The sequence below is a fragment of the Thamnophis elegans genome, chromosome 8 (genome assembly GCF_009769535.1).
Source record: "Thamnophis elegans isolate rThaEle1 chromosome 8, rThaEle1.pri, whole genome shotgun sequence".
Lineage (NCBI taxonomy): Eukaryota > Metazoa > Chordata > Lepidosauria > Squamata > Colubridae > Thamnophis > Thamnophis elegans.
Window position 1 is genome coordinate 5,296,458 of NC_045548.1, and position 16,777 is coordinate 5,313,234.

The window sequence follows — 16,777 nt, forward strand, 5'->3', positions numbered from 1 at the left end:
AATTTATTTTGTAGTTGCAAACTAAGCGTGTGTGTAGTTAGTATCCCTGGAATAGGGGAATCTCATCTAATCAAGAAAAGAGTCCTGTTCATTTATGGGTTACAAATTGTGGCTAGTCAGGTCTCCAGAAATGTCGTTATAGAGTCCTAAATTCTCACATTTTCTATCTTAAGATCACGTAATAACAAATGTAAGCTACGCTGGTGGGAAATTATATTTTTTACAGAATTGTACTGGTATGGGACTAAAGTTCAAATGGACTTCAGTTTATAGAAATTGGTTTTGAGCCTGATTTCCTGAGTTGCAAAATATACTGTTAGGAATATAAATCTAACGGTTGGGTTGGCAATATATAAATCATGTAACAATGCTATACCGGTTTCTTTAAATCATACTGTAAAATGTGATTGGTTGCTGTTTTCCTCAATCGGCCACAAGAGGGAGACAGAACGACTGTTAGCTCTCTGTTTGTTAGATGCTGGGCTGATCTGATCTGAGTGTTTTGGAAGCTGGCTGTTAGAAAGTGCCGTGAGCTATTGTAAGTTTTGTAACTGCTAGCAAACTTTGAGTACCGGACTGATTATATGATACTGGACTATGTTATTTGGATTATCCCTTAACTGAAAGACATTGATGACTGACTGTCTTATCCGTGTATGACTTGGATTGTTTGATGGACTCTGATACCTCTATTTCCACGGAAGTAAACGCCTATTTAAACTGCAGTGTCTCTGTATGCTGGTTTGTGTGTTCTCCAACACAACTCTCACAACGCTTCTCTGAACGTACTCGCTCTCCCAACGTGGAGCTTACCTAACATATACTCATGACCCAGACAAAAAGTGCACATTAGCAGAAGGAAGTGAGCAAATATTTTATTGTCAGGAAAACGGATGAGCAAACAATGACATTAATATACAATGAAACCAATCCATTTTATTGGCATGTAAATTATAAAATTCTAATACAACTATACTTTGTACAATTATTATTATGCTTTCAAACCAGAGGAATAAGATAGCTTAGTCATATATACAGATGGCAATGTGCGTTTAAATGTAAATCTCTGCCTGTTGTAGAATGTTGAGAATTGTCAGTAGTTGTCCTTTACTTACACCAGAATTATGCTTTTCGTGGGCACTCAATAACAAGCTTCTCTGCTGTATACAATTGACCAATAGTGACCTGGGGGGGGGGAAAGAGTGTAATTAATGACCTGATATATGGATTTCAATACACAGATTTTCATAGAGTAGCTCATTTGAAATTATGTTCTTATAAGAAATTATGATAGAAACATAGCACTGTCATTTGAGGAGGAGACATGGACAGAGATGATTTATGAACTACATTGGTGGACGCTTCCTTTTTCCCTGTCCAATATAAAAATCTAATCACATTAACATTGGGTGAGTTGAGGCTTGAAAAGTGAAAATTGGGTTTGGTTTGTAGGTGGGGGTCACATGCCTTCTGGTTCTCAAGGACAGCTTTTATCTATTTTAATGGTAGGGAAGTTTAAAGCCCTTATAAAGCCCTTCGTGGTATTGGATCTGGGTACTTGAGAGACCGCCTGCTGCCAGTTACCTCCCAAAGACCCATTAGATCTCACAGGGCAGGCCTCCTCCGGGTTCCGTCTACCAGCCAATGCCACCTGGCTATGACCCGGGGGAGGGCCTTCTCTGTGGCAGCTCCGGCCCTCTGGAACGAACTCTCCGCAGAGATTCGGACACTCACCTCTCTCCAGGCCTTCCGAAAAGCTGTCAAAACCTGGCTTTGCCGGCAGGCCTGGGGTTGATGAGTTCCCCTCCCCTCTCGACTTGTGTGGTTGTGTGATTCTTGGCTATTTTAACTACTTGTATTGTGTTCTATGTTCCCCTTTTCCCCTTTTGAGTTGTTCGCCGCCCTGAGTCCCTCCCAGAGAAGGGCGGCATACAAATAAAATAAATCTAAATCTAAATAAAAGTCACCTTATTGTGAAGAAGAAATCTAAAACAGATTCAATTATTTTGTACCAGCAGGAGGTTGACAGCTCCCCAAACCAGATGTACCATTCTTATCTTAATAGCTATAGAAGTAAAATATGATTTTTTTTCTTTTGTTCAATAATGCGTGATTGGAGAATGCTGCAATTTTCTTGGCAACGTTTTTCAGAAGTGGTTTGTCATTGCTTCTTTCTCATGGCTGAGAGTCTCCCAGTTTGTAGCGTTAGGCCTTATCCTTACACAAAACTGACTCTCTAATATATCCATATAACATCCCTACGTCAAATTGTTTGCCCTTTTTAATTCGAAGTTGTCAGTCTTAATTATGTTTAAACTTACTGAGGCTTCTACCAGAGTAAGTCATTACAGCTGTTGTTTCCTGTTGTAATATAGTTCCTTGTGTAGGTGTGGGTCACCCATGGCCCAGTTCATACCAGGGCATGCAGAGCCACGCTGAACCACACAGGAGAAAACAAACTCCTAAAACCCCATAACATCCTGATAGTTCATAACATAGCATCCTGAGATGTGCCCTACCAATGATGTCCAGGATTTGACCATATATAGACAGAAATTCCCTGAGCAGTAGATTAGAAATTGTACTTTTACAGGCTGTTTTTAATCACATGCTATTGCTCCTCCTGCCTTTGTCCTATCTCAATAAAAGGGTCTCTCAGACCCCCAATCTGGGTCGCTCCATCCCGAGAAAGGTCGTGTCCTGTCTTTTCTCCACATTGGCCTCATGGACGACCCACGGGAACATCACATTTGGTAGCAGAGGATGGTTACTTCACAGTTTCCTGTTTCTACTTATACAGTACATATATAGTACTGTGCAAAGGTTTTAGGCAGGCGTGAAAAAATGCTGTAAACAAAGAATGCTTTCGGAAATATAAATAAGGATTGTTTATTTTTGTCAATTGTCAAAATGCAAAGTGAGCGAAAAAAGAAAAATCTAAACCAAATCAATATTTGGTGTGACCACACTTTTGCCTTCAAACCAGCATCAATTCTCATAGGTACACTCCCACAAAGTCAGGGATTTTGCAGGATTATAGTCCGGTGTATGATCAACCAATTATACCAAACAGGTGCTAATGATCGTCAATGTCACACGTAGGTTGAAACCCAGTCATGAACTGAAACAGAAACAGCTGTGTAGGAGGCTTAAAACTGGGTGAGGAGCAGCCAAACTCTGCTACCAAGGTGAGGTTGTGAAAGACAGTTTCATGTCATGGCAAGATTGAGCACAGCAACAAGACACAAGGTAAGTTATACTGCATCTACAAGGTCTCTTCCAGACAAAGATTTCAAAGCAGACTGGGGTTTCAAGATGTGCTGTTCAAGCTCTTTTGAAGAAGCACAAAGAAACGGGCAGTGTTGAGGATCGTAGACACAGTGGTCGGCCAAGGAAACTTTTTGCAGCCGATGAAAGACACATCAAGCTTATTGTCCTTCGAAATCAGAAGATGTCCAGCAGTGCCATCAGCTCAGAACTGGCAGAAACCAGTGGGACCCAGGTACACCCATCTGGAGAAGTCTGGCCAGAAGTGGTCTTCATGGAAGAATTGCAGCCAAAAAGCCATACCTCCGACGTGGGAATAAGGCCGAGCGACTAAAGTATGCATGAAAACATAGGAGCTGGGGTGCAGAAAAACGGCAGCAGGTTCTCTGGACTGATGAGTCAAAATTTGAAATATTTGGCTGTAGCAGAAGGCAGTTTGTTCGTCGAAGGGCTGGAGACGGTTTAGAGTTAGAGTTTTATTTCATTTGTATGCCACCCTTTTCCCTGAAGGGACTCAGGGCGGCTCACAACTCAAGGGAAGGGGGATACAGACCGTTGACAACAACACAAAACAATACATAATTAAAAAGCGCAACAATCATACCATTCAAGATAGGGGCAATGATTCTTTAGCCCCAGGCCTGTCAGAACAGCCAGGTTTTAAGGGCTATGCGGAAGGCCTGGAGGGTGGTGAGGGTTCGAATCTCCACGGGGAGTTCGTTCCAGAGGGTCGGAGCAGCAACAGAGAAGGCTCTCCTCCGGGTAGTCGCCAGTCGACACTGGCCGGCGGATGGAATTCGGAGGAGGCCTAGTCTGTGCGATCTGATCGGTCTATTGGAGGTAATTGGCAGCAGGCGGTCTCTCAAGTACCCAGGTCCAATACCATGAAGGGCTTTATAAGTGACGACTAGCGCCTTGAAGCGTATCCGGAGACCAATAGGCAGCCAGTGCAGGTCGCGGAGGATAGGTGTTACGTGGGTGAACCGAGGTGCACCCACGATCGCTCGCGCGGCTGCATTCTGGACAAGCTGAAGTCGCCGAATACTCTTCAAGGGCTGCCCCGGTACAATAATGAGTGTCTGCAGGCAAGAGTGAAGCATGGTGAAGGTTCCTTGAACGTTTGGGGCTGCATTTCTGCAAATGGAGTTGGAGATTTTGTCGGGATTAATGGTGTTCTCAATGCTGAGAAATACAGGCAGATACTTATCCGTCATGCAATGCCATCAGGGAGGGGTATGATTGGCACCCAAATTTATTCAGCAGCAGGACAACGACCCCAAGCATACAGCCAAAGTCATTAAGGACTATCTTCAGCGTAAAGAAGAACAAGAAGTACTGGAAATGATGGCATGGCCCCCAAAGAGTCCTGATCTCAACATCATCGAGTGCGTCTGGGATTACATGAAGAGACAGAAGGGTGTGAGAAAGCCTACATCCACAGAAGATCTGTGGTTAGTTCTCCAAGATGTTTGGAACAACCTACCAGTTGAGTTCCTTCAAAAACTGTATGTAGGTGTACCTAGAAGAATTGCTGCTGTTTTGAAGGCAAAGGGTGATCACACCAAATATTGATTTGATTTAGATTTTTCATTTTCACAATTTTCAAAAATAAACAATCATTATTTATATGTCTGAAAGCATTCTTTGTTTACAGCATTTTTTCACGCCTGCCTAAAGCCTTTGCACAGTACTGTACATATACTGTATGAGCACATACAAACAGCTTAAACGACTGCATGTCGTATTTTTTTCAGGATAAGAATATATCAAATGCTGGAACGTAAAGAATGTAGGCGGGAAAATAAAACCTTCATAAATTAAAGAGAGCGTCCACGGGGGACATGGCAGAATCCCTATAGCCTTAAGTAATATTTGCAGAAAGAGACATCGTGAGTAATTGCAGTTAAGAACAGCTACATAATATATATGGGCGCTGATACGCCTGTAATGGTTTAAAAGGATAGTGGTGAGGTTTCAGTGAGCTGTTTTGTGTGCCTCTGTTTACACTTGGTGTTTGTAGTGCTTGCCAAAAACAAGAATACTGAACTGTCCAATATATGCATGACCTAGAACACAACATTCCTTCCCAGTATTTTTTTTGGCAGGGGAAAAAGCTAATAGATCAAATGTCCAAGGAGGGTAGTTCCAGCTGATCATTTCTATTTAATCAAGGAAGAATCTCCCTGAAGGGAATCAACAACAAATCTTGTTCTGAAGAGAAGTTTTTCATCTGTTGTTAGAATAACATCTTGATTCTTAGGCTTTTATTATTTATTTCACTTCTAAAATAAATATATATTTCCCAGTTCAAACACATAATTTCTCTCTCAACACACTCAGTGGAATAATTGGTCGCATAAATAAACACAGGCCTTTCCGCTAAATACAAAATAAATAGACGGGTTCATCCGTGTAAAATTTCTCATTTGATATCTGCAGTTAAAACCCAACTGATTTATTCAAGGCTGGATCACAGGTGCAAGAGGTATCCCTTACAAGATGAGGGCATAATGCATTTGCTTTTCTAGAATTCGTACATTTAACTGGCCAAAGCTCGATACTCTATGATGGGTGTCAAACTGGAGGCCCGTGGGCCGGATGCGTCATATGCAGGCCACACCCACCCCAGCTCCGTGAAGGGGGAAAACATCAAAAGTCACGTGACAACACGACACGGCGAATTTGACACCCATGCTCTATGAAGTCCATCTGCAACTTATGCACACTTGTGTAATACCTACTAATCTAGCTCAGAATTTCTGATCACAAAGCCCAAATTGCAATTGCGCAAGAATTGTGTCAACCAGTGAGGTGACACACACAAAAAGTTGACAAAATTATACTTTTTACATTATCATGCTATACCAGCAAATAAATAGTAAAAATTGTGTGAATAATGATGACTGACAAAGCCTCAAATGAGATAATAAATCAAAGGAATGTATAATATTTGAGAAGTTTTTGAACTTCAAATCTCAAGTGTTGCAATTACCATGGTCAATAGTGAAGGATGTTGGAAGTTGTTGAGGAGTTCCCAAAGCTGTTATAAACCAACAAACACCATATTTTTGGGACTATAAGTATAAGACGCACCACGATTTTGAAGAAGTAATTTTTTAAAAAAAGTTTCTGTACTCTGCATGCCTCCCAAACTCTCTGCACGCCTCGTTTTTTGCAAAAATTAAAAAATAAAAAATGGGGGAGGGGGCATGAAGAGTTTTCGGTGAATTGTAGAGTGCTCCTGGGAGTTGAGGGGGGGGGGAAACGAGCAAAAAAAGCCCATTTTTTGCAAAAATGGCCTGGTCTTTGAAAAAAAAAAGGCATGCAGATCTTTGGGAAGCTTGTAGAGGGATTCTAGGGGCTGGGGGGGGGGGGGCAAAAATGAGCACAAATTGCTCATTTTTTGCTCATTTTTTCCTACCCTGTCCCCAAGAGCACCCAGATTTTCGCCCTCTTGTTTGAGGGAAAAAGGCACATCTTATACGCCAAAAAATACGGTAATAAAGGTTTTCTTGAAGTATACCATCTCGTGTTATTTCAACTGCCAAGTATGAAGTTAATGTTTGCTCCCTAATAGAGGTGGGGGGTCTTTTCACCGGTCATCACAAAAGGTTTATTTGTTTTTTGCCCTTTTCCTTATGAACCTGTTTGTATTGTAAGATTTTTTAGAATATACTTTTTTTCCCTATCTCCATTAACTGAAATACATGTTAATTGAAGGTGGTTCTGACAAGTGTCGTCGGCAACTTCATATCTGGTCACATGGGTGGCAAGCCACTCCCATCCGGTCACATGGGCGGCAAGCCACTCCCACAAAGGAGGCCACACCCACAGAGTAGGTTCGAACAATTTTTGAAACCCACCACTGCTTACAATCAACCAAACTTGATGTTTTCAACTCCACAATCTATTCCCATAATTCCACTGTCATCCTAATAATCATGCCTGTTTTGTTATTCACAAAATGAACTTTCTCTTTTTCAGCTAATGAGCTGCAGGCTTGCAGAATTGTGGATAACCTTAACATATTTTCTGAACATAATTTATACTGTAAACCAGGGGTAGTCAACCTTTTTATACCTACCGCCCACTTTTGAATCTCTGTTAGTAGTAAAATTTTCTAACCGCCCACCGGTTCCACGGTAATGGTAATTTATGAAGTAGGGAAGTAACTTTACTTTATAAAAATTATAAAGCAGAGTTACAGCAAACCCCTACCGCCCACCATGAAAGCTGGAACGCCCACTAGTGGGTGGTAGGGACCAGGTTGATTACCACTACTGTAAACAATAAATTGTGCATGATCATACCAAAATATAATACAGGTAGTCCTCATTTAGCAACTTTTACAGCTTTGATGGTGAGGAAAAGTAACTTTATGACTAATTCTCACATTTATGACTTTCGCAGGTCCGTAAAGTGAAGGTAAGCTGAAGTAAGATGGTAAGTGTAGTCATGATTTCAATTAGTGACTTTGTCTGTCCCAATTATAGTTGCTAAACAAGGACTACCTGTACACCAAATATGATATGGTAGAAAATTAGTATCAGGTGATTCTGTTGAAGGGAAATCTAATGTGTGTGTGATTGTTGAAAGATACTAAGAACTGGTTACTTGACTGTAACTAACTAAATGCTCATCTGGGTATTTATACTAATGGAATGTAATACCTTGTTTTGGAAATTTCTAGAATTAAAATAACTTTATAATGGAGCCCTGCCCCCCCCCCTGACATTATTGCATCAAGCAGAGCTTTAAAAATATTTTGGGAAGCAAGACTTGTTTGTTAGTTGGTAACATATAAATGGATAGTGGCAAAACTCCTTTTAGGAGAACATGGACAGGGGAAACTTTTTGTCCCTTCTGTGGAACTACGTGACAGATAAATATTTACTTAACTATCCACTGTTTGTATAGAAAGAGGTACTCTCCTGATATTAAGGCCATGAAAGTTCATATCAGATGGAGTCACCTGAGCAGAATAAGAGAAACAAAAAAACCTGCTATTCGTGACAATAAATAATAAACTGAAAAAGTTGCTATGAAGTTGCTAAGTTGCTAGAAGTTTGCTAAGACGTTCAAAGCTGAATAATAAATATAATTTATTATTCAGCTTTGACAAAATAGGTGACAAAACTCCACAAATTCCGAGTTGAAGCTGGGGACAGAGATTAAGGAAATCCTTAAAAAGTATTTCATTGTCGGCTTTGAAAAAAATGCAGTGCCTTGAGTAGTAAACATGCAACTTGTAGAAAGCCTGCTAGATTTTAAAACCATCAGAAAGACAATACCTGAAATATAAATTAGTAAAGGGGTCAAATTTAGTCTGGTTTGCAGAGAAGGGGAATGGGAATGATTCAAAGTCTGAGCATCCCTTAGAATTATTGGCTGATCTAGGCTCTATCTGAATCTTTGTAGCTTTGGAACATTTATATGACATGGCAAAGGCAGTCATATAATTAACAAAGGCAATACCTGATGAAGCACCAAACTAAAGATTATCCTGACTGAAGAAGTAAAGCGTGATTCTCTTCTACATTACATTGGCATTGTTAATGGTGATCAGAATTCATTTGTCCCATTTTAGGCTTTTTCTGATGTGTGAATTTCTGTTTAGCAATAGCCATAGCAGTTAGACTTATATACCGCTTCATAGGGCTTTCAGCCCTCTCTAAGCGGTTTACAGAGTCAGCATATCGCCCCCACAGTCTGGGTCCTCATTTCACCCACCTCGGAAGGATGGAAGGCTGAGTCAACCTTGAGCCGGTGAGATTAGAACCGCTGAACTGCAGATAACAGTCACCTGAAGTGGCCTGCAGTACTGCACCCTAACCACTGCGCTACCTCAGCTCTTTATGACAACATGAAAGCAAAGATGGAATTAGAGCAGCAGGGCAGGAATCTGGAATGGTGGGAATATTTTCAGATTAGAAATAGGTTTAAAAGCGATAAGGATCGGTTTGGGATCTACCCAAACCTTCAGGAGTTGGATAAGATTTTGTTTGGCGGAGATAAGAAAATGTTGTCGAAGATCTATCAATTTTTGACCTGGCAAGATGCTAAAGAAGAGATGGATAAAAGCCTTCTAATAGCATGGGAGAGAAATTTTGGCTATGAGATTGAAATGGGCAAATGGTGGGATCTATGGAGTAAGACTATTAAACTTACGATATCTACAGTGTTTAAAGAAAACATATACAAGATGGTTTATAGATGGCACTTTCCCCCAACGAGGTTAGCCAAAATGTTTCCTGTGTTATCTCCACTGTGTTGGAAATGTGGAAGAAGGGATGGGACATTCTACCATATTTGGTGGTCCTGTATTGAGGACACGAAATACTGGAGAAGGATTCAAAACTGGCTAAAAGAGGTTACTGGGGCAAATATGGAATGGAAACCCGAGACTTTTTTTACTAAGCATAAAACCAGAAAACATGAGTAAATCTATATGGCATTTGAGCCTACATATAATTGTGGCTGCAAGAATAACCTATGTGCAATTTTGGAAATCATCTACCATACCATCGGAAGATGCCATAATTAAAAATATGAGTGTGCAGAAATGGACAGAATGATGGGTTGGCTGAGGGACAAAGGAGAAACGGAACATTATCTTAGCTGGAACCTATGGTATATGTGGGCGACAAAGAGAACAGCAGGGACTTAAAACGGGGAAAGTTAAATAGCAGTTGTTAACAATGGGAACTAAAAGTGAACGTGGGTATTGTAATAGATCCCTGAATTTTGTAACGAGAAGATGCCGGTTAGAGACTAAACAATGAGGAAGGAGAAAAAAATGTTGGGCTGTGAATGTCACCGCAGGGGTGGGGGGTTGTATGTTTAAAGCTGTATTTGTATTTGTATGTCTTATTAAAAAATGTATAACCAATAAAGATTTTTTTTTTTAAAGCTGGCATTTCAGCCAAGGAAACTATAAACCACAGTTCTTAGGATGTTGGGTGGTGATGTTATATATCCGTATGCTTCTGCCTCTCTTCCACTGGATGCTGTTCTTTTACACTTTGTTTTTGCTGGTTGTGGCATAAATTTATTTATTTTATTTATTTGTCTTGTATGCCGCCCGCTTCCGGAGGACTCCGGGCGGCTCACAAAAGACAAGGGAAAGGGGGGAACGAGACAAAGACAACATATTAAAAACAAGACCAACATTCACAATTTCCGTGGAGGTAGATGCTTCTCAGCTCCCCCCAGCCTGCTGGAACAGCCAGGACTTGGTGGCTTTGCGGAAGGCCGGGAGGGTAGTAAGGGTCCGGATCTCAACAGGGAGCTCGTTCCAGAGGGCCGGAGCTGCAACAGAGAAGGCCCTCCCCCGGGGAGTCGCCAGCCGACATTGGCCGGCAGATGGAATCCGGAGGAGACCTAACCTGTGCGATCTAATTGGTCTGAGAGAGGTAGTCTTAATAAAAAGCCAGTGGCTGTTGTTGCCGTGATTAGGTACACTGAAACATATCCCAACATTGGGGTAGTATTTTTGGCTAACAGTCACTTTACCATATACTTGAAAGATGTTGGCTCTCAGATATACAACTCCGTGTTTAGTTTTAAAATGCCTTTTCTAGCGTGTGTGTTTGTGTGAGTGAGGGGGGGGGGGAGACGCATACATAGATTTGTATTTGCTTATGGGAAGACAAAATGTGTGGAACATTGACCTTGAGAGCCAGGGCACATGGACATCAGGTTCTTTACTTGTTCATTCACTGTTTGGTACCCACCACAGTTGCCAATCATAGAGCAGGGTTTAGCTGGGATTCAAGGAGCTGGCTGCTTGCCCTGGGCAACTCAAATAACCTCATCAGGTACAACTGATAATACAGATGCTTTAAAGTAAAATGCTACCATATAGCCCTGTTGGTTAAATAGCAATAGCAATAGCAGTTAGACTTATATACCGCTTCATAGGGCTTTCAGCCCTCTCTAAGCGGTTTACAGAGTCAGCATATTGCCCCCAACAACAATCCGGGTCCTCATTTTACCCACCTCGGAAGGATGGAAGGCTGAGTCAACCCTGAGCCGGTGAGATTTGAACAGCCGAACTGCAGAACTGCAGTCAGCTGAAGTAGCCTGCAGTGCTGCATTTAACCACTGCACCACCTTGGCTCTTAAAACAGCCACTCCTAATCGCACCACGAGAAAGAAGAAATTGTACATTTATGGCATACAAAAATGGTCATTCTACTAATTTATTTGCCATTGTGATTGCCATTACAAAAGGACCGGAGAAATGTTTCCCTGTAAAGGGCATGCTAACTACGAAGTGTATATTTTTGGTGCATCTGGAGGGTGACAAAATTGTTTTCCTTTGGGCATCAAATTGTTTGCCAGACCTCGTGGTTTCTGAAATGCCATGGTTTTTAATGATTTAGTGTAAGGCATGATCAAGCTTGCCTGTCTAATGACCATTTAAGAAAATAAGTAATTATAGAGAAACTCCAACATACCCATTTCTAAAAACCTAAAAATACCAATCACATGCAAATATCTTGGCAGACGACACCACAAAGCTTTTAGTTGTCCATTGCAACTTTGCCATAGATGGGCAAAGTTGATGAAGAAAGCACATTTCTCATCTTTCTCCGTGAGTTGCTGTAATAGGCATCGTAACAATGACTAGTTTTTAATCCCATGTTTCCCTGAAAATAAGACAGGGTCTTATTTTCTTTTGCCCCACGAAATATGGCCCTGGGCTTATTATAGGGGGAGGGCTTATTGTTTTGGGGTTGCCGGGCAGCTGCTCCCTTGTGAACTGTGCTCTGGGCACAGCCTCAGGGGCAAAGCAGCCATGACGTGACCACGCTCACGAGCAACCACCCGGAACACCCCCTCTCCAGCTGGGCAGAACGCCATTCACTGACCTAGGGGGTATCCCTAAGGCGCCAAGGCACGTGGCGCTCTGCCCGCCCTCCAGCTCCCGCGGCTTTGCACATACGGGATACCCCCTAGGTCAGTGTATGGAGCTTTGCCCGGCTGGAGAGGGGGGTTGCGCAAGCGCCTGTTCCAGGTTTTTCTTTTTTTTCTTTGGTAGTTGATGGTAAGATGAATTGATGTAATTACTTAATAATACAACATGATATTGACTATGTAATAGTATACATGTGATTATATGCTATGAAAATGGAAAATAAAAACTTTCTATGTGAAAAAAAGAAGTGCCACGCCAGCCTCTATTTGCCCTTCCCCTCCAAGCCACTCCAAGCCTCCCCGCCCGGGCTCCTTAGGGCCCCAACAGGAAGCAATTGTTGGCGCTAAGCAGCCACCTTGAGGAAGAGTTGAGAAAACAGCCCATTGGAACTAACCGAGAAGGAGGTTCAGTAGAAGCACCTTACTGAGGACTACCAGGATACGATTTCCAAGCAGAGGGAAGGCCTGTGGGAGTGCAAGACCAGGTACCGGCACCTGGAGGCTCAGCAGGCTGAGATGGTCAGCCAGTTCCAGGCCCTGATGCAGTCCCGCTGGAACAAGGCCCTCCGGCTCTTCGCCACCAGCAGCGCATCCCTCCAACCTTCGCCCAAAGCCCCACACCAGGAGACCGAAGCGGTTCCCAAGTCAGACTTTCTGCCCCCCTCTGACCCACACAAAAAGACCCCCAAAGGGGAGACTCTCTGCAGCAACACAAACGTTCATTGCACGTATCCATCCCAGAGGCTGTAGTTTGAGGATCTCTGATTTAGTGCAATATAAAAAAATGCAAATAATTTTTCTGCGAACCACTAACATTTTCTCATGGGCCACCGGCAAGGTGGGCGTGGCTAGGTGGTCATGTGACTAGGTGGGCATGGCCAACTCGATGTCACTCACGTCAAGACCGCTGCTTTAAGATATTCTTAAGCTTCAGAATGTACATGGCCATTTGGAAGTCAGCCAGCCAGCCCCCATCAATTCAGGGGAATATAATTACATGCATGTGGTAGGACATACACGTAGAAAGAATTTTCTATAAATGTTCTTTGTCTTACATGCTTTTGGTTGCCAGGGATTAGCTTTTTTGTTATCAGTAATTTACCGATATAATCCAAACTTTTAATTTCACGTCCTTGTAATCACACACTGGGATAGGTGAGAAGTACGTGCGAAGTGCTTGTCCCAAATCATTTTAGCTAAGAAATCGTTTACTATCTACATTTTAAAGAGCTGGCTTATTTTTATTTAAAAAAACAAAACAATTTCCGCTGTTTTTCCAGACTGCATATAGCGTGAGTAAATATAAGTGTCTGGACCTTCTGTGACCATTAACTTTTTATCTTGCTGACATTCAAAAGGTCATGTGTAGCCTGCAACCCCTTTCTTCTCACCCTCCAGAGAAATAAAAAATTCTCTAGAATTGAAATCTCCAGGATGCAAAACAGAAGCTCACTTCAAGGCTTGGGATCTTAGTTGTTCCTTTGTCTGTATGTGGTAATTTCTGAAACCTCCCCATCAATCTGTAGCCTCAAACTAGGACCCCAAGTTTGTCCCGGTCTCCAGAAACAAGTTTTCGGAAGTCACACAGAACTGCAAAACAAAAGCGATAAAACTTCCACTTATGAAGGTAGGCTTCCCATCTGCCAACTCTTCATCTCTATGTTTAAGCCAGGGATTCCTGGATTCTCTTGCTAATTGTTGAATTGGGTATGTGGCTACCTAATTTTCTAACAAAGGAAGAATGAACAAGTTCTCCTAGGCCTAGGCGCTGCTTGGAGTGTCCAAGCATGGGTTAACTTCAGCTTGCTGCCCAAGGACTGAGTTCAAAGTTTGTGTAGCCACGCCTCCCGATCCCTTTAGAGGCCCAGTTTAAAAAAACTCAGTCGCCCTATAAGGACGCAGTTGGGGAGCTCCGGTCCTTGAGGATCAAGCTGGACTCTCCAAGCAGTGTGATTAGTGTAGCCTTTTTTCTTATTTTTTTATAGAATAGATAGACTAGTAATTCAAAGGCATGTTTCCTTTCATCTCCTTTGCGCAGAGCAGGCTGCTCGGAACGAGCCTGCTCAGGCGTCACTGCGGGGGGGGGGGGGCGGGCGGGGGGGCTCATTCAGCGGCTGCTGTCGAGCCTGGGCTAGGTAGATAGTTAGGAGGGCCCCACATTGTTGTTGGAGGACTTATCAAGAGCTCCGGAGGTTTTTTTTTAAAGCCTTGCTGAACTCCAGACAGCCCCCAGTGCCGTTCCGAGTCCGAGCGGCAGCCATTTTGGATGTTTTGAAGTGGTGCGAAAATTTCTCTCTCTTTTGCGTGTCTGGCACAAATTGGATGTGCGCCGCACTGTGCGGGTATACAAAAAGAGGATACCTTCTTTTCACAAATCTGAATCATTCTTCGTATCATTCCAGCCCACCTCCATGGGCAGGAAGGTATCAGCTTCCACCATAGGTCGTTGGTTGCACGCTTGTATTAAGCTGGCTTACGAGCAACAATCCAGGCCTGTTCCTCCTCGTATAACAGCACACTCCACGAGGAGCGCCGCAACTACGTCTGCTTGGGCCACTCAAGCGTCTATTGAAGAGATCCGCAGGGCGGCTACCTGGTCCTCGCCGTCACCGTTCATCCGGAATTACAGACTGGACTCCTTTGCCTCTGCAGCGGCTTCATTTGGAAGGAGAGTTTTGCAGCGGGTCCTCACGGTCCCTACTAACCAGGAACTTCTTTCTTCCCACCCTGGGACTGCATAGCTTGGGTATGTCCCATGCTTGGACACTCCAAGCAGCGCCTAGGAGAATGACCGTTGGGTTAACTGAATGGTCGTTCTCTAGGCGCTGCGGGAGTGTCCAACCCCGCCCTGGGGTCACCTGCGGGTGTGTGAACTATCACCTCCATGGCATAGACCTTACTCCTTACAGCATCCTTCTAGGTCTCATACCCTTGTTTTTTAAACTGAGCCTCTAAAGGGAGCAAGAGGCGTGGCTACACAAACTTTGAACTCAGTCCTTGGGCAGCAAGCTGAAGTTAACCCATGCTTGGACACTCCCGCACCGCCTAGAGAACGGCCATTCATGTAAGCCAACGGTCGTATTCTGAAATGGCAACTGCCCTCCTTTTTCCTAGTCCCTGAGAAGACATTGCTAGATTATTTAGCATGTTGTTAATTATGAATTATCATCTGTTTTTAACCTAAGAAGAACTGCAAACAGGCAGAATCAATTAATACACATGAGTTTATTACCTCAGACGTTTGTTTCAATAATGTTTCAAGCATATTAAAAATGAGGACATTTTTCTACCGATATTTGTCTGAATCTATCCATACAAGATGATAAGTAATTTAGGACATGAAAGTAAAGAAAGCGTTATGTCTATAAGCATCAATTGCAAATAACTATACCACAACCACTTAGAGAAGAACTATTTAATTTGTGGCTCACTCTCAATATCCATTCTTCTATGCAAGCAGAAAAGAATCAAACATTTACCTATTCCACTGCTATCCAGCAATAAACTGACTGAAATCTCTGCATGATTTTGTGACTTGTAGCTAATATACCAATTGTTAATGAATGCCTTTCTTGGGTACTGCGAAACACCTCCAAGCATTGAGTTTTCAACCTACATGGATCATGTTTTAAAAATGTGGTTAAACAATTCAATAATATATGTTCATCCATGTGAACTTATTTTAACTTTCGTCCTTTCTCGCCTGGACTACTGTAACGCTCTCTACACGGGGCTGCCCTTGAAGAGCACCCGGAGGCTTCAACTGGTCCAGAATGCGGCTGCGCGGGATATCATGGGGGCACCTAGGTGCTCCCATGTTACACCCCTTTTAGGCGGCTTGCACTGGTTGCCGGTTGTCTTCCGGGTGCGATTCAAGGTACTAATTATGATCTTTAAAGCGCTCCATGGCTTAGGCCCAGGGTACCTCTGAGACCACCTACTGCCACCATCCAGTGCGATCCCACAGAGTTGGCCTCCTCAGGGTGCCATCGGCCAGACAGTGTCGGCTAGCGACCCCAGGGGGAGAGCCTTCTCTGTGGGAGCGCCTTCCCTCTGGAATGAGCTGCCCCCAGAGCTTCGTATAATCCCCGACCTCCGGTCCTTCCGACGCGCCCTAAAAAGTTGGCTTTTCCAGCAAGCCAGCCTGGCCTGAACAAAACAAAATAAATTATTGATCATCGTTAATTTTAATTTGATTTTTTTTTAAAAAATGTTATTGTCAATTCTAATTGGGTTTGTTGGGATATTCTATTTAATTTTTTTAAAAAAACTTTTGTATTATGTGTTTCTTTTAATGTTGTACACTGCTCTTGAGTCCTTGGGAGAAGGGCGGCATATAAATCTAATAAACCTAAACCTAACCTAAACCTAAACTTTATACAGCTTAAAGAAAAGAAGTACATCAGCCAACAGATGGCAGTATTTCACTTTCATAGCAATTCCAAAATTTCTTTATAAAAGGAACACAGAAATGCCTTTAACATACATTTATATAATATCCATTATGAAACATATGCACAAATAAATACACAGCCTACGAATCTGTATGTATATTATGTCATACTTGTGCTGTAAAAAATAGAACTACATT

At 42.6% G+C, this 16,777-nt stretch overlaps 1 protein-coding gene across 1 annotated transcript in view; it reads right to left on the reverse strand.

Moving 5' to 3' along the window:
- Positions 1 to 859: 859 nt before the first annotated feature.
- The window catches only part of LYRM4 (LYR motif containing 4), a 42,987-nt gene continuing 27,069 nt past the window's right edge, over positions 860 to 16,777 (reverse strand). The window contains exon 3 of the mRNA XM_032222698.1: positions 860 to 1,185. Within this exon, the coding sequence (XP_032078589.1) occupies positions 1,123 to 1,185 (63 nt within the window). The 3' untranslated portion in view covers positions 860 to 1,122. The remainder of the gene's footprint in view (positions 1,186 to 16,777) is intronic.